Source organism: Cavia porcellus, unplaced genomic scaffold, assembly GCF_034190915.1.
Source record: "Cavia porcellus strain 051 isolate PalLab524CR breed Dunkin Hartley unplaced genomic scaffold, mCavPor4.1 scaffold_14, whole genome shotgun sequence".
Classification (NCBI taxonomy): domain Eukaryota; kingdom Metazoa; phylum Chordata; class Mammalia; order Rodentia; family Caviidae; genus Cavia; species Cavia porcellus.
The window spans coordinates 63,279,180-63,295,572 of NW_026947497.1; the positions used below are offsets into that span (position 1 = coordinate 63,279,180).

General features: G+C 47.5%; 1 protein-coding gene across 2 annotated transcripts in view; it reads left to right on the plus strand.

The window, feature by feature from the left end:
• Sacm1l (SAC1 like phosphatidylinositide phosphatase) overlaps positions 1-16,393 on the plus strand; it is a 42,961-nt gene that overhangs the window by 24,741 nt on the left and 1,827 nt on the right. Inside the window, exons 8-19 of one of the 2 annotated variants that reach the window (XR_010051574.1) lie at positions 2,285-2,386; positions 2,964-3,049; positions 3,937-4,023; positions 4,523-4,591; positions 6,713-6,792; positions 8,053-8,151; positions 11,002-11,140; positions 13,570-13,639; positions 13,750-13,822; positions 14,447-14,540; positions 14,619-14,739; positions 15,080-15,137. Coding sequence is in view for 1 of the 2 variants with exons in the window: in XM_005006838.4 (XP_005006895.1) it covers positions 2,285-2,386; positions 2,964-3,049; positions 3,937-4,023; positions 4,523-4,591; positions 6,713-6,792; positions 8,053-8,151; positions 11,002-11,140; positions 13,570-13,639; positions 13,750-13,822; positions 14,447-14,540; positions 14,647-14,739; positions 15,080-15,137 (1,050 nt within the window). In the remaining variant the exon portion in view is untranslated. Of the gene's footprint in view, positions 1-2,284; positions 2,387-2,963; positions 3,050-3,936; positions 4,024-4,522; positions 4,592-6,712; positions 6,793-8,052; positions 8,152-11,001; positions 11,141-13,569; positions 13,640-13,749; positions 13,823-14,446; positions 14,541-14,618; positions 14,740-15,079; positions 15,138-16,393 lie in introns of those variants that run through there. The other variant, XM_005006838.4, reaches the window with a different exon arrangement.

A 16,393-nucleotide genomic window follows, 5' to 3' on the forward strand; every position in this document is an offset into this window, starting at 1 on the left:
TGAGGGCTGCCCTGCCGCCCTACCATCCCGAGCCCAGTTTGCGGGTTCATTGTGCTGGTGGGAATAACCAGCACCACTATCCATAGCGAGGGGCAGTGAATGTGGAGGTCTCTGGAGGAAGGCTTCCTTGCTTCTTCCTTGGCTGCCGCCCTCCTTCCCTTGAGGCTCTTGCACGTTCTCCCAAGGATAAAAAAACAGACGTGATCAGTGCTGAAAGTCTGGCCAACTGTTTTTGTTTTGTTTTCAAAATGAGATGGTCTAACCGGGCATGGTGGCTTATACCTGTAATCCCAGCACTCGGGAGGCTGAGATGGGAGGATGGTTGCGAGTTCGAGACCAGCCTGGGCTACAAAGTGAGCACAGGGCCAGCCTGAACTGCATAGCAAGACCCCATTTCAAAAAAGACCAAAAAAAAAAAAAAAAAAAAACTGAGATGGTGAATGGACAAATAATACTAACTGAGGTTGCAAAACCACTTTTTTGTGCAGCTTTAGAAACAGTTTGTCCCTAAGCTTCAGGGGTAAGCCCCGCCTTTGCTTTTGCCTCAGGAGCCGACTAGGAAAGTGGGAGGCCGAGGCAGAGTGAGTGTGAGGGGCCCAGCCTGAGTGCTGCATGCAGTCAGTGAGTTCTGGAGCAGCTGCGCCCAGGTTGCACAGAGCTGGAAAGGCCCCGGGCTGGACTGCAGCTTTACTTTAAAGGTTATGCAAAGCCAAGCAGGGTGGCACACTCTGGAAGGCTGAGGCAGGAAATCACAGGTTCAAGCCCAGACTGGGCAGTTTGGTTAGCAAAACCCTTTCTCAGAATTTAAAAGTACAAAAGGGTTGGGGATATGGCTCAATGCAAAGGCCTGGGGTTCAGTCCCCAGCACTGCAAAAATGTAGGAAAGAAACGCTTTTGGGGAGACTGGAATATGTAATCCGGAGACATACTGGGAGGTACTGCAGGGTGAATGCTGGAGGGTTAGGAGGAGCACAGCTGTTGAAGTGGAGGAGTGCTATGGCAGGCTGCTAGGCGGGGAGGTGGCCTGAGTGTAAGTGCCTGGGACAGTTCTTGCCTAGAGACTGGAAGGTGACACAGAGGTAACTGACTCAACCTAGCGCTGTGAGCAAGTGCCAGAGGGGATGAGTGAGCAGGAGGGCTAGGTACCAGGGTCACTCCAAGCAGTGAGGGCAGTCTGGCAGAGGCCTTCAGGGAAGAGGAAGGTAGCCCAGCGCAGCAGTGGTGGAGAGCAAGGGAAGGCGGCTTTTCCAGGAAGTGGAGGCACTGCTGATGGCTCAGGAAGGAGGCTTCTCCTCCCCTTACTCCCCAGTGAGAAGCAAGAGATCGAGGGGTGTGCAGTGTGCTGTCCGAGGGTGTCAGGTGTGGGAGCCCAGCCCTGTGCATGGTTGGGCTGGTATGGCAGCTCCTCCGGTGCCCCTAGGAGGCAGGGCTGTGGGTGTAGGGGTTACCGGCTGTGTGCTCCATCGGAGTCTGGAGAGGCTTTTGCTTCAGTAGTGGACCAGCGGAGGATGACCGTGCAGTAGCAAATCACTGCCTGCAGGACTCGGCCCTCAGAAGCAGGCTCCTGTCTTCCTCATTTCTGTGATGGCTCAGAATAGATAACTTGGCTCAGGCCATAAATAAATACTGCCTTGGAATCCCCTTAGGTGCTGTTAGGCAGGGCCCTCCGTGAGCTATGGTACTAAGTCACCAGGTGCTCCTGGGCTTTGTCCCGTGGTCCCACCATTTGGAAATTACTGGGCATATTCTTGTGAATTTGTTAGCGCTTCTGCAGCTCTCAAATACCCTCACGCCAGAGGGCTTTTATAGGAGTAGCCTCAGCCCGCACCTCACAGCAGAGCACAGGCTCCATGCGGAAATCCTAGTCCTTGCAGTGGGGCTCTCTGTCCTCAGGGCCGCACAGTGTGGAGGAGAACATGCGTGCCGTGCTGACACCTTCTGTTCACGTGGCTCCGTAGGGACCCTGCTTACAGAGTTCCCCACGTGCAAGGGTGCAGCTCTGCAGTCTGAGGACTACTCGCAAGGCGCTGGTGAGATCTGCGTGTCCCCTGCCCTTTTCCTCCTGAAGGCGATTCTTTCTCACTAGGATAAAAAATTGAGATGGAATAGAAATAGCGCATGTGTTTGTGTGTGCGGTTTTTCTTTTTCTTTTTTTTTTTTTTTGTCTCTTTTTTTTTTTTTTTGATACCAGGGATCGAACTCACGACTACCCTCTCGCAAGGCAGGCGCTTATGCCGCTGAGCTAAATCCCCAGCTCCGTGCGGTTTTTCTTAACATGGTTCAGTTATTAACATGCACTCGTGTTCCATCAATGGGAAATACTTCGACTGGATCCTCATCTCCAGGAGGAGCTGTTTCAGAGCCGGCGTGCGCTATTACGTCAGAGGTGAGGCTGTTTTCCAGTATGGCTCAGTGCGGGTCAGGTCTCGCCTGCTTAGGGCTGGGTCTGCAGGGCCATGGCTGTGAGCTTTTATGTTCATTATTACTGTTTTATAGCCTCACTGGGTACCACTGTCCTCTCCATGGGAAGAGTTTGGAAGGCCTTTTTTTTTTTTTTTGAGATGAGCTCTGGCTGTGTAGCCCAGGCTGGCCTCAAACTTGAGATAATCCTCCTGCCTCAGACTCCTGAGTGCTGGGATTACAGGCGTGTGAAACTGCACCCAGCTGGGGATTTATTTCTTTAAAACACGTCTCAGGTTTGAGAAGCCCAGTTTTAGAGGAGGTTCATGCATGTAAAAGCCAGCAGCCAGCTTCTAACCTGCTAACAGGTCTCTGGCGCCTCTGTGGGCCTGTTTAGCTTGCGTAAACTTGTGTTTATTTCCTGGTTGTGTGCTGTGCACTCGTTTGAATTTGGAGTTTGTAAATATGATACTTTTCCATCTTTTGAACTGAATTACCTGAGTTAATATCTGGTGTTTCTTATGTCCAAAATATCAAGTCAGTGTTTTTTTTTTTCAATTGAGGAATTGACTCTGAAGGCCACGCAGCTAACTTCGTAGAGACCGAGCAGATCGTGCACTATGCCGGGAGCAGGGCCTCCTTCGTCCAGGTGAGCTGCTCTCTCCAGCAGTGGCCGCCCTGTCCTGCTGTTCAGTCACGTTGAAGTTTCCCCTCTCCTCATTCCCCTCCGTTTCTTAACTAGTAGTTTTGTCTGCTGAAGTGGAAAAGTGCACTCGAAGAAAGGGTCGCCATTTCCTGCCCTTCAGCCCAATGTCTGAAGGAGAGGCTGGACAGAAGTCATGGAGGCTGCAGGGCTCCAGGTTCTAGTCCCTGCTCTGCCTGACTCCGCAGAACCCCACACTGTGAGAAGCCTGTGCCAGTGCTGGGCTGTCCCAACCCTGCACCTTGGGGCAGTGCAGTAATACTTTGCACTGGGTCCTCTTGTGACTTGTAGGTTACTTTCCACTCTCGTGTTCCTGACTGAAATATTCACAGGTTTGTACAGCTATTCCTTTGAAAATGAATAAAGCAGTGTTTTAATTTTTCACAATGCTAAATTTCAAACGAGGTACAGTGGCTCCTCGATGGATGAGCTTCGTTTATTTTACAGTTTGGAGGGGGATATTTGTGTTTGTCACCTGATGTGGGGTTGGCGAACAGGGGCAAAAGTTTCCCAGACACTTCTGTTTGAAAGCTGAATTGTTTGCAAACAGGAAGTTCGTGATCCAGGGTATTTCTGTAACTTGTTAATTTTTATTTGTAGATAAATCGATTTATTTTAGAATTCAGGGAAAATAGATGTGTCTATTACACAGAGGTGGTTTCTAAAACTCTGAGGAGAAAAAGTCCTTTCTAAGCCCATAAAATACGAACCTTAAAAATAGATGCATTGTACTCTTGTAACTGTGTAGTTTGTGTTATTTTTTCATTATAGCCATTGGTACCTAAATTGCTGGCAATAAGTTAAAAACAAACTTTGTGTTTCTTTTCTTTTAGACTCGAGGATCAATCCCCGTTTTCTGGTCCCAAAGACCAAACCTCAAGTACAAACCGCTGCCACAGATCAGCAAAGCAGCAAATCACGTGTGTATCTGCCTGCCTTGTTTACTGGTGAACAGTAGGAGCTCAGCGGCCTGCTAGTTCGTGTGCAGGACCTGTGTTTGTTCCCTAGGTGTCAGGGTCCAGCGTTTCCAAGGCGTTTCTCCCTGGTTCCAGCACAGAGTGAACCTTTAAACCCAAATTCTGCATAGATTCATTTTGGAAACACAGAGAGAAGGCTGATTTCATGGCACAGCAAATGCAGATTTGAGAGGCCTTGGTGGGGTGTCCGGAATTTTACACTCTACAGGGTACTTCATGTGTTCTGTCAAGGCTGCATTCAAAATTAAAATGCTAGTATTATAGCTCAGAGTAAAACAGCCTTTAATTACAGTTTGCTATATAGTATTTAGACTGTCTAGAAGACATGATCCCTCTCTTAACACTGTTTCTTTAAATTTAGAAATAGGACATTGAGGGCTACTTTAAAAAACACTGTAAATATTCCTGTAATGTAAGATAAGTAATATACTTTTCCCCCTAGATGGATGGCTTCCAAAGGCATTTTGATTCACAAGTAATTATTTATGGAAAACAAGTCATAATCAACCTGGTATGTTCCTTGCATGTTTCTTGGGGGGGACACGAAAACAGAACCTTTTTAAACTTTTTCTAAAAATTATTTTTAGTTTTAAGAACCTTTTTAAATTAACAGAAAATGTAGTGTTGTAAGCATTTTACAATGTGTGGTGCAGTGGCATTTTGGGTTAGTTTTCCATGGGGTGTTGTGGGTAAAGGTCCAGCTTTATTCCTTCACATGTGGGTATCCAGTTCGCCCAGTGCCATGTAGGACTGTAACGTTATTATGGGTGGGATTTTTTTTGTTGCACCTTTCTGAATTTATTATCTCTGACAGCTTTTTTTGTGATTTATTAGAGCTTTTTTATTAGAGCTTTTACATAAAAGATTGTGGGTTAGGGTTAGCGCTCTCCCTCATTTTTCTAAAGGGCAGTTTTACTACACAGAGAATAGTTGGTTGACACTTCTTCCCAGCTTTTTTCCCTCACTGTCTGGGAATGGCACCCAGACACTGCTTGGAGGGCCTATCTCGGGCCAGGCAGGGGCTCGCCTGCGGAGCTCCACCCCCACCCCACCCCCACCCTGGGCAGTTAAGCCTGTCATTTCACAGCGAGGCCGTTCTCTGCTCCAGGCTTTCAGCTGTGTGACTGTAATGTTTCAGTTTGCATTTCTTGAGTTTATCCTTCTTGGAATACAGCGAACTCCTTGGATTTGAGGACTTACGTCTGTCATCAGATTTGGAAAGTTCTGGGCTGATTTTATATGTGGATTCTCTCTCTGCTCCTAGTTTTTTCTCCTAGGTTGGCAGTGTCCCTGAAGTCTGCTGGCTTTGTTCACTTCTCTTTGCCTTGTACATGTGAGACCAGCGTCCTGCTCCTGAGCTACATTTCCAGCCATTGTTCTTTTTTCCCTCAGTTTGATTTCAGATTTCTGTCTTGAAGTTCCAGTTCTTCTTCCTGCTCAGGTTTACTGTTGGATGCCTATTGAAGTTTTCAGTTAGTTTCAGTGGTTGATGTTTCCTCTCTGACGTGTTGCTGGTTTCCTTTGAGGGATTTTTGTCCTTGTTGATATTCTGGTTTATTCATTCATTGTCTCCTGATTTCTTTTAGTTCTTTGTCTATATTTTCTGTTAGCTCGGTGAGCATATTTAAGATCATTGTTCTAAAGTCCTTGTATGGTAAGGCTGATGTCTGTTTCCACGGGGACAGTTTCTGTTGGTTGATTTTCCTTTGTGCCATGTTTTCCTGCTTCTTTGCATGCCTGTGATTTTTTTAAATGACATATTTGATTTTTATAATTGTAAATTCTGAAACTTAGAGTTCTCCCAGGGGTGTGGTACGTTACAGTTGTATTGTTTTATTCTATTTTGTATTGTTTATTCTATTTTGTTTTTTCCTTTTGTTTCATTTGTTCTTTTTGTTGTGTTTCATTTTGTTCTTGGTTGTTGAAGACTATAATAATTTATTGGTTGTGTTTTCCAAACAACTTCTGCAAAGTCTGTTTCTTGTTCTGCTATTCTGCGTATTCTTACTTTTGCGGGGGTGGGGATTTAGCTCAGAGGCATAAACTCCGCCCTGTACAGCTGCTTTTGAATGTCCTGGTTCCCCAAAGTATGGCACCTGGCACCCTCTGCAGGCTTTGGGGGGGCCTGCTGTGCATCTCCCCTCAGATCTCTTGCCCTTGGCGTCTGGTGCTTTGTAGTCCTCTGGTAGCTTTCATGAGCAGTGTCCAGTGTGGGAGGCAGAGATGAGTGCGCTGTCCTCCAGCTTAGAGTGGAGGTGCTTGTCATAGCCCGGTCCGCTCCCTGCTTCTGGGAGGAGAGCTGAGCCGAGGTGGCTGCGAAGTTTGGCGCCTTCTTGGGAGGCGGCAGGGGAAGAGGGTGAGTGAAAACAAGGCGGTTTTTTCTTCCTTGGCTCGCAGGCTGTTTGTTGTAGACCTTTGATTCTTTTCCATAGCTCCCACAAGGCTGTTCACATGGGTCTGGCGGGTGTTTTGTTTTGATTGAGACAGTGTCTGTGTCCGTTGCCCACGCTGCTCGCCACCTGCACTGTCCTGCCCCTTCTTGCCGGAGCGAACGCTTGGCGCAGTCTCCCCCTGTGATGGGTTACTCACTGTCTTGAAATAAACTATCAGCCATGTTTGGCGTCCTTTACAGGTGAACCAGAAGGGCTCAGAGAAGCCACTGGAACAGGCATTTGCAACCATGGTGTCTTCCTTAGGCAATGGGATGATCAGGTACCTGCATGTGTCCTGGTTCTTTGCGGGTCAGGTGTGTGCATGCTCATGTGCGTGAGTGTGGAGTGCTCACTGCATTTCCTGTGTTTGCATTGTTTTTAATACCAGACCAAAGCACAATTGTATTTTTTGGTTTAAAATTCCCCCTGATGGAATTTGGCATTCCTGTTGCAGAACAGCTTCTCATAATCTTTGATACAAGTTTACTCTGGGTGAAAGACCTGCCTGCAGGCTCTCTGTGCCTGTGGGCCGTCAGGCCTTCCTTACAGAATTCCACCTTCCTTTATCAGTGTCTGTGCCTTGCATAGCCACGTGGCAGAGGCAGTTCTCATTTGTCAGTCTGCAACGGAAGAGACACAGGTCTAAATGTTGAGGGCGCCTCTTGTGAAGGTGCTGTACTGTGAAATGAGAACCCTGCTCTTCAGTGGGGAGCAGATCTTTCCCCAAGAGCTGCAGGTCCAGGATGAAGCGTGCAAGGAGGCTGAGCATGGTGATGAGCTGATGAGCACAGGACGTGCCCCTTCTGCTCCACAGCGGAGTCCTGGGAGGAAGCATGCTCTTATCTGCGCAGAAAATCCCAACGGAACACTGCCCTCGGGGGCTTCTTATGGGGTGTCAGCAGAGTGTGGGCTTCCAGGGTGCAAACAGAGTGCAGCACCCCAAGCCATTGCTCAGGCTGTGGGGATTGGCCTGCCTCTGCTCCTCTCATAAGCCCAGCGCTCAGCATGGGCTCCACTAAGCTGCTGTAGGTTGACTAGGGTTTGGGCGTTTGGAATAGATCAGTGGATTTAAAAAGCAATGCAGGACTGAGGATGAGCTCAGTGAAACAGTGTCTGCCTGGCAAGTGCAAGCTTGTGAGTTTGATCCCTGGTACCAAAACCAAGAAAACACAATTCTGTTCTTTGCACACTGGACTAGAGAATAGATACAGGCAGGAGACTGCCAGCAGCCCCTCGCTCTGTGCCCTCTGTCCACTCCGCCAACATGTGCTGTGCTGCCCGGCTCCTGTCTGCAGCCCTGGGGGAACAGTGAGCCTGGGTATGCGTGTGTGCGTGAGTGTGTCTGTCCACATGTGTAATATGTCCTTCTCATAGCTGTGATCATAAGAAGGGGTGGGGCAGAGCCATAGTGACGGAGCTGTGGTGTCCCTAGGAAGTATGTGTTCTCTGAGTTTGTGACCTGGGTGGGAAGTCAGCTCATGAAGATGTTGATAGAAAATAATTGCTCTCTTGCCAATTTCTGAATGTTTTCTTTTGGTAGATACTTTGCCTTTGACTTCCATAAGGAATGTAGACATATGAGATGGGATCGACTAAGTATCTTAATGGACCAAGTAGCAGATATACAAGATGAGTTAGGGTAAGCCATGTTATTTTCTTATGGGGGAGGAGGTATATATGTGTCTGTCAGTCATATTTATTATGAATTACCTAGCAGATTTATAAACAGTTATTCACTGGATTGTGATTACTTGTGTTTAATATTGAAATTTTTTTGGCAAGATGAGAATAGGTGGTTTTAAAATATTGCTAAATTCTTAAAAGTGAAAGGATATCAGGTATATGATGAAGTACCTTTTGTGCATTTACAAATTCTTACATACTGGTCATTGAGCTTGGTTTAGAGCTATTTTATATTTAGATATTTTCACTAAACTTTTGGTCATGGCTGTTTTGGTATTAGCCTTTGTAGTCTATAATGGTGATGGCTTTTCTGTATTCTGTTTATTCATAACATCATTTTATTTTCATCTTTTTGAAACAGGGTCTCACTGTGCAGTTCAGGCTGCCTTAAGCTCACTTTGTAGCCCAAGCTGGTCTCGAACTTGCACTGACCCTCCCACCTCAGCTTCCGGAGTGCTGGGATGACACATGTGGCACCATGCCCAGCCATGACATCATTTAGCTAAATACTTTCCTCCTCCTCCTTGAGTACCTGTCTCCTCCATTTCTGCTTCTGTTTCTACTGTGGAAAGTGTGCTGGAGTAAATCACTGGTTACAAGTGTGTACACTGTTTCACTGCGTCCGCCACCCCCGCTTGATGGGAGCAGCTCAGAGCTGGATGGATGGAGGAGAGGAGGGCCTGAACATCTTTGGGGGCCTTCTGTGTGTTTGCCGTTCTCTGTCATTTGGTTCACGGGTTCACTGCATTATAAGCACATGTTAACCCGACTTAAAGAATCTGTGAGTCACTCTGTGTTTTTATTCTGCCAGTGTGATAGCTCTATACCTGGCAGCTCAAATAACAGTTTTAGTTACAGTCACGTAGTAAAACCTCTCTGCTAACCCTTTACTCAGTAAGGTGACTTAAGTGCAGTGGACACATTCACCATGGGGCCGTCACTCCTGTGTCTCACAAGTGGACAGCCCAAGCCCCTGTGGTGCATGCACCACTGTCCTGTCGAACGGCTTTTTGTCAGTGCAGGTGTTAGCTCCATTTGCACACCACTGGTCCACGCTGCCCAAGGGACAGTCACACACAAACCACCAGTGGTTTCACCATGAGAATAGTGAGTCATGGCAGATAAACCTGGTACTGAATCCCTGGAGACAACCACAGCTGGGTCTGGTGTGTCCTGAGACAGCCGGCCTTGTGTGACAGAGAGGGGAGCTCAGCTAGGATCTGGGTGCCCTATGGCTTGCCAGGTGCCCAGGGACAGCAGAGCTTTGGCCTAGGCTTTCAGATGATCGCTTAAGACGTTGTATCACTGGGCCTTCGCATCTTAATTTAAATCTCAGCTTATCTCACATGAGGTGTGTGGCCCTGGGACTTGTTGGTTGTCTTCAAACTTTGGGTATAGCGAAGATAACATCTAACAGATTCACTCTGCACTTCAGGAAATGACATTTACAAGATGCCCAGTGTCTGTTTTCCAGACACCAGTGGGGTGTCCTTTGGTGTGCATGTGTATGTATGCCAACCCTGAACCCATTTTGCAGACTCTGCCTGGCCTCCAGTGGATCTTTCATCTAAGTTTCTCCTTCTGGGTCCTGGTTCCCAAGAGCATAATTTCTGTTTAGCCCTTAGTGTGCTGCATGTGCCCCTTCCTTTGTGGTCCTGCAACTGTCTTGAGTATGCCCGACACTGCCTGTTTGTGCCCTGCTGTGCACTCTGCTGAGCACCTCTTTGTGTGTGGTGCGTGATTGCATTCACACCTTAGAGCCACCTGCATGGGGTGCAATCACCATTTTTTAGATACACAGTAGGAAGTTACCTGCAGTACCCATTTAGTAAACATTTGTGGAGTCTATGTGTTCTTAACCGCTGTATGGAGCATTGTCCAGTTTCTGAGTTGATAGCTTTATTGTGGAGGAGCTAGTTAAAAACAATGAAAAGGAGGGGACTGTTGGCCATCGGTTGACAGCAATGCCATACCTGGGTGGTTAAGGGCAGAAAGGGAAATGGATTTTCCAGGGAATGCCTGCTATACTTTCTGTATTTTGTACTGTTTGTATGTATTCCTCATTTAAAAAGAAGGGCTGGGGATATTGCTCAGCAGCGCAAGTGCCTGCCTGCAAGCACAAGGTCATGAGTTCGATCCCCAGTACCAAAAGTAAATAAATAATGTAAGCATTAAAAAATAATAATAAAAGAAGAGGAACCCATTGCGTTGGACATGTCTTTGAGCTAATCCAGAAGCTGAGGCAAGAGAATCAGGAGTTCAAAGCCAGACTGTGCAGTTTAACAAGGCTATCTCTAAGCTTTGAAAAGGGGTGGGGATGTAGCTCAGTGCAAAGGCCCTGGTTCAGTCTCCAGTACCAAAAAGATTTCTAGTCCCTGCTGCAGAGATTCAGACTCAGTTGCTCTCACGGTGAAGAATTTTCATGTTTTACAAACTGGCATGGGGGTTCTGCTACTGATGGAACAGGGGCCTGAGAAGCCTGGTGGACGCAGGCAGAGCTGAAGTGATTACGTTCGGGGAAACTCCGCCACCCACTGGAGCCTCCCCGGCACCTCCACTTTCTCTCCTGACTCCTCTCAGTGTGCCGAGCTGTGGTGCCGCAGCTGTCCCTTGGATAGGGGCCTGTGCTGCTTCTGCCAGACTTCCTCGCCGTGCAGGGTAGAGAGCCTAACCACAATGCCTGCTTGCCCCTCTAATTGGCGGGCCTTGGCAGTGTCCCAGAGGGGAGGCCCTGCTCTGAGAGGCAGGCGCTAGCGGGGCTGGCTGGCTGCTTTGCTATGAGAGTGTTTATACAAATGTGTTATAGTTATTTTCTAGTAGACTCGGCCGGCAAGGTGGTGACGAACCAGGAGGGTGTGTTCCGCAGCAACTGCATGGATTGTCTGGACAGAACTAACGTCGTCCAGAGCCTGCTGGCGCGACGTTCGCTGCAAGCCCAGCTGCAGGTGTGAAGTCTTTTTTTTTTTTTTCCTTCTAAATAGCTGTTGGTATGGTTACATATTGTAAACATGTACGTACTGATCTCATTCGTCATAGGGAATTTGTACCTGAACATGATATGGGGGCCTCTTTTCCCTCATTCCCCTCTCCTTCCTTCAAAAACAATATGGCAAAAAATACCGAACCCTTATCTCTTCAAGCCAATAGGAAAAATCATTCACCTTGCCCCCACCCTCACCTGGTCCTTTTTACTTTTGTGAGTGGCTGTCATTTCATGCACGTGGTCAGAATGTGGATGCACAATTTATTTATTTTTTGCCTTTTGAAGACAGGGTTTCATGTAGTTCAGGCTGGCCTTGAACTCACCTGTAGCCCAGGCTGGCCTCAAATCACAGTGATCTTCCTGCCTCTGCCTCCTGAGTACTGGGTTTTACAGGCATGCACTGCCACACTTGGCTGAAGAGTTTTTAATTTTGCCTTTCCTTTAATTTTTATATCATAAAAATTTTTAGTGCAGTGCTTTTTGCTTTTAAGTAATAGCTTTTTGGATCGTGTGTGTGCTGGGAATCAAACTTACAGCCTCACACTTACCAGGCAGGTGCTTTGCTGCTGAGCTAAATCCCTGGCCTAAACAGTGCTGTAGAGAATATATCTGTTTTTATTATTAACTTGAATTATTTCCTTTGACTTAATTCTAGAGTTAGAATTCCTGTATTAAAGAGAATATATTACTTTCCAAGAGGGTGGTACCAATTTACACTGATGTCAGCAATGAATGAGTGAATCGGTTTCACTGAACTCTTTCCATTTTAGGTTATTTAAAGCAATTTTTTTTCTATTTGAATTGTACAAGGTCATACTTTGTTTCTTTGCATTTGCATTTTATTACTGGCAGAGGATACTAACTTCAGATAAAACATTTTTGATCCAATTTTGTTTTAGCATCAAGATTTGTTACTGAGAAAAAAGACACAAATATTTTCTGGTTTTATTTGCAATTAAAAAAGTACTACATAGCTGGACGTGGAGGCACACACCTGTGATCCCAGCACTTGGGAGACTGAGGGAGGAGGATCATTGCAAGTTCGAGACCAGCCTGGGCTGCAAAGTGAGCAAAGCCCAGCCTGAACTGCACAGCGAGACCCTGTCTCAAAAAGACAAAAAAAAAAAAAAAGCCTCAATCCAAATTCCAAATTACATTGGCATGTCTTGTGAGGGGCAAAAGGGCTTTCCAGGTGGTTTGCCGCCTAGATGATTAACACTCAGCCTTACTTCTGACAGTTGTAAGGCTCAGGGAGAAAATTGTGGAGGGAAAATATCACCTTTGGGATAGATTGTTCTAGTAGCACCTGCCGAGGAGTGGCCTTCTTGTCAGAGCAGCCTCTGGTTTGATCTTGCTTTGTTCCTCAGCCTGCCGCGAATACCTGAGGTGCACTTTTTTTTTTTTTTTGGTCTTTTTCCTTTTTATCGGTACCGGGGATTGAACTCATGACTGCCTGCTTGCAAGGCAGGCGCTTATGCTGCTGAGCTAAATCCCCAGCCCCCTGAGGTGCACTTTTCAGTGGAAGTAGTGTGAGGGGTGGTTTGGCTCTGTGGCTGACTAACCAGAGCCTGAGTTGTTTCTTTGATTTTTTTTTTTTTTTTTTTTTGGTACTGAGAATTGAACTCGCACTTGCCAGGCAGGCACTTATGCTGCTGAGCTAAATCCCCGGCCTTGGTTCTTTGATTATGATTCACTCTTTTTGGTACTGGAAATCGAACTCAGGACCTTGCGCTTGCCAGGCAGGCGCTTACACCGCTGAGCTAGATCCCTGCCTGCAGTTCAGTCTTTGCAGTGCTAGACACAGTGTTGGGAACCCTCTGGACCTCGGGCCAGGTTCCCTTGAGCAGCATTGCCAGCGAGTGCAGGGATTCTGGTTTTGTTTTTGCACCTCAGTCAGGACCAAGGTTTTTACCCAGTTGAAGCTGGCAGGGTGGCACTGGGCTGTGTGTGACCGCGAGCGACTCCGCCCATGAGGAGGCAGACTGTGAGCAGGGCCAGGTCTCCAACCATGTGGCTTGTGAACCCCAAGAGTCTCTGGGGGACTGAGGAGTGAGGACATCCAGGGCGGCAGCAGGTTAGGGTGGAGGAGGGGGGAGGTGACAGCTCACACACACAGCAGTCGTGGCCCCTGTTCCTGGCCCGGCCGGGCTTATGGTCTGGCCCTGGCCCTGGCTCTGGCCCTGTCCCTCCCTGTCCCTGTCCTTGTACCTGTCCCTGTCCTGTGGCGCAAAGTCACCTCTGAAAGCTCTGCTGCTTGCCATGATGGGAGAGGGCCCTGTGGCCAGTAACCAGGACACACGTGACCAGGTCTGGGGACCATAGACTTTTGCTCGCCAGGTTCCATCTGCTGAAATCTGTTACACAAAAATACGGGTGTGGTTCTCATTGCAGAGACTGGGAGTTTTGCATGTGGGACAGAAGCTTGAAGAACAAGATGAATTTGAGAAGATTTACAAAAACGGTAGGTGATTAAAGGCACAGTTGCTCAATTTTTAAAATAAGTTGCTGTTTTTTATTTAGAACTTTGGTTATGATCTAATTATTGTCAGCTCCTCTCAACTTCTCTTACAGCCTGGGCTGACAACGCAAATGCTTGTGCCAAACAGTATGCGGGAACCGGTGCCTTGAAGACCGACTTTACCAGGCAAGCCACTGTGTGCTGCATTTGAGACCACCTGGCAGGGAGGGTTAGGGCGCCGTGGATTTGGGGCTGGTGTACTTGGGCCTCCTCCTCCGCGCCCGTGAGGACGGATTCCTCAGGGCCAAACCACTGTTTGTAGTCCCCCTGCCGTTCCATGCCGCTTACCTGCCTGTGAGTTTCTCTCATTGTGTAGCTAGAACTGTTTTTATCTCTCCTGCATTTTGGCTCTGTGTCTGTATAGTTGTGATTTAACCAACCACAGAATGAAAATAGACAAAAGTCATACTTCTGTTCAGCATACACAAGCTCTAATCCGTGTCGCTGCTCCCTAATTAATACAGGATAGCAGCTGGATCCTAAAAATTTGAATTAAAGATCATTTGCAGTCTATAGGGGGACTCTGGAAACACCCCAGCATTGCATGTAAGCAGCCAGGGCACTTGCAGACCTGGGGACACTGAGGATGACGCTGCTTGTTTCTCAGAGCAGTTAGTGGCTTCTGTAAAACTATTTTCAGGGTTGACATTTGACATGTCTGTTGTTCATTTCCATAACATACCGGCTACAAAGCAGCTTGAGAATTTAATGTGTAGGTTTCCATTTGAAAATCGAACCTCTTTTAACCAGAACTGGAAAGAGAACGCAGCTGGGACTTCTCATGGATGGCTGGAACTCACTCATACGCTACTACAAGAACAACTTTTCCGATGGATTCAGACAAGTAAGCGTGTTTGAGTTTTGGTCATTGGGGGACAGTGTGTTTGCCTTTTTTTCAGTCATGTAACCACGTCAACTTTAGGGATTTACTTTCCTTTTCTGTGTTCTAGGATTCCATTGACCTCTTTCTTGGGAACTATTCAGTGGATGAATTAGAATCTCACAGTCCTTTAAGTGTTCCAAGGGACTGGAAATTCCTGGCTGTAAGAAACCTTTGTTATTTTTTTTTCAAGCTGTCGAAAGCGTTGTCTGAAGGTGTAAATGCTGCAGACTCTTGACTGAAAACACTGTACACTGTTCTGCATGGGATACAGATACTCAGACCGAAGGTCAGGGCAGCAATAGAATAGCTGTGAGCTCCTTTGCCTTCCGGGTCATGCTCCAACCCACCCTGTGTGTGGGAGAACACCCAGGTCAAGGGGAAGAGAGACACTGTGTGTATCAGCTTGTAGACAGTTTTATTGTTTTTCAAGAAAAGTGTACACGACAGACTGTGTGGCCCTTGGCCACTGATCAGAACGCGTCCCCCTTTCTGTTTTCCAGTTGCCGATCATCATGGTGGTCGCCTTCTCAATGTGCATTATCTGTTTACTTATGGCCGGTGAGTCTGCTCCTACTTCATTCACATCTTTACATGCGCCCAAGCTAGAAGGCTGACCTTGCATTGCACCTTGGTTTCTGAGCACACCCAGCCCTTGATTTTTATCTGTTAGGTTTAATGAGTGAACTGGGCGCAGAGGTGTACACTTGTGATCCCCGCACTTGGGGGGCTGAGGCAGGAGGATTGGAAGTTAGCGGCCAGCTTGGGCTACAGAATGAGACTATCTCAAAAAAACACAGAGGCAATGTAGTAAATAAGATTAGTCCTTCCAATGTTACAGGAGGAAAACTGTGTCTCTTGTAGTTTGAGAGTCAGCTGTATTTTGCTTCCTCATGTTTGTGATGCTGAGGGTCGAACCTGGGGCGTCAGCTGGCTACACAAGTGCTCTACCACTGAGCCACACACTCAGCCTGTGGTTGTTTGATTTTTACATTTAAGATTTTGATTATTTGTTTTTACTACCAAAGTAATACATAGTAATTATAGAAGCCAAAGGTAGGCAACAAACCAAGAAAATGTTTGAGAGTGCGTCATCACCTCTGCCATCCTCCGCTGGGGGGAACCCAGCAGCAGAGCTGGCTAGGGTTAGGTAGTTTGACTGTTGTCCTTTTGTGTGCCCTGTGAGTCACTCAGGCAGGGGTGGGGAGACAGGGTGACAGTAGGTCTCTTCTCCTTCTGCCTCCTGCCACCATCTCTGAGGTGTTCCTTGCCCCAGCCTGCGGCACAGGGCCTGGAGCTGGCTGTTGTGGCCTCTGCCTTGCCCTGGGGAGCCGTTTGCCGGGAGCTCTGTGCTGTTACAGGGATCTGCCTTGTTCCGTCCCTTGTACCCACGTTTAGCCACAGAGCCTCTGGAGAGGCAGCAAAGTCAGCTCCAGGAGCTCAGCTCGAGCACAGGAGGGTCCCCTGAGGAGAGTATCCTGCAGCTTCTAAGCAGCTGCTTTCTTTTTTATTGTTTTAGAGGAATTTTAAGGATGTGAAAATAGTAATTACACAGGTTTTAGCCAGGCCTGGTGTGGGCGCCTGCAGTTCACCCACGAGAGCCTAAGGCAGAAAGATCACATTTCAGGCCAGCTTTGGAGCTCCGTGAGGCCTCGCCCAAAAGGAAACTTTCAAAAAGGGCTGAGGGACGTGGCCCAGTAGTGGAGCCCTTGCCTGTGTGTGCAGGGTCCTGGCAGTTGCGTCCCCAGTCCTATGCTCCCCAGAAAGAGGGTCTCCCATTTGCCTGTAGGCGTGCTAGTAAACTTTAGCATAGGGGA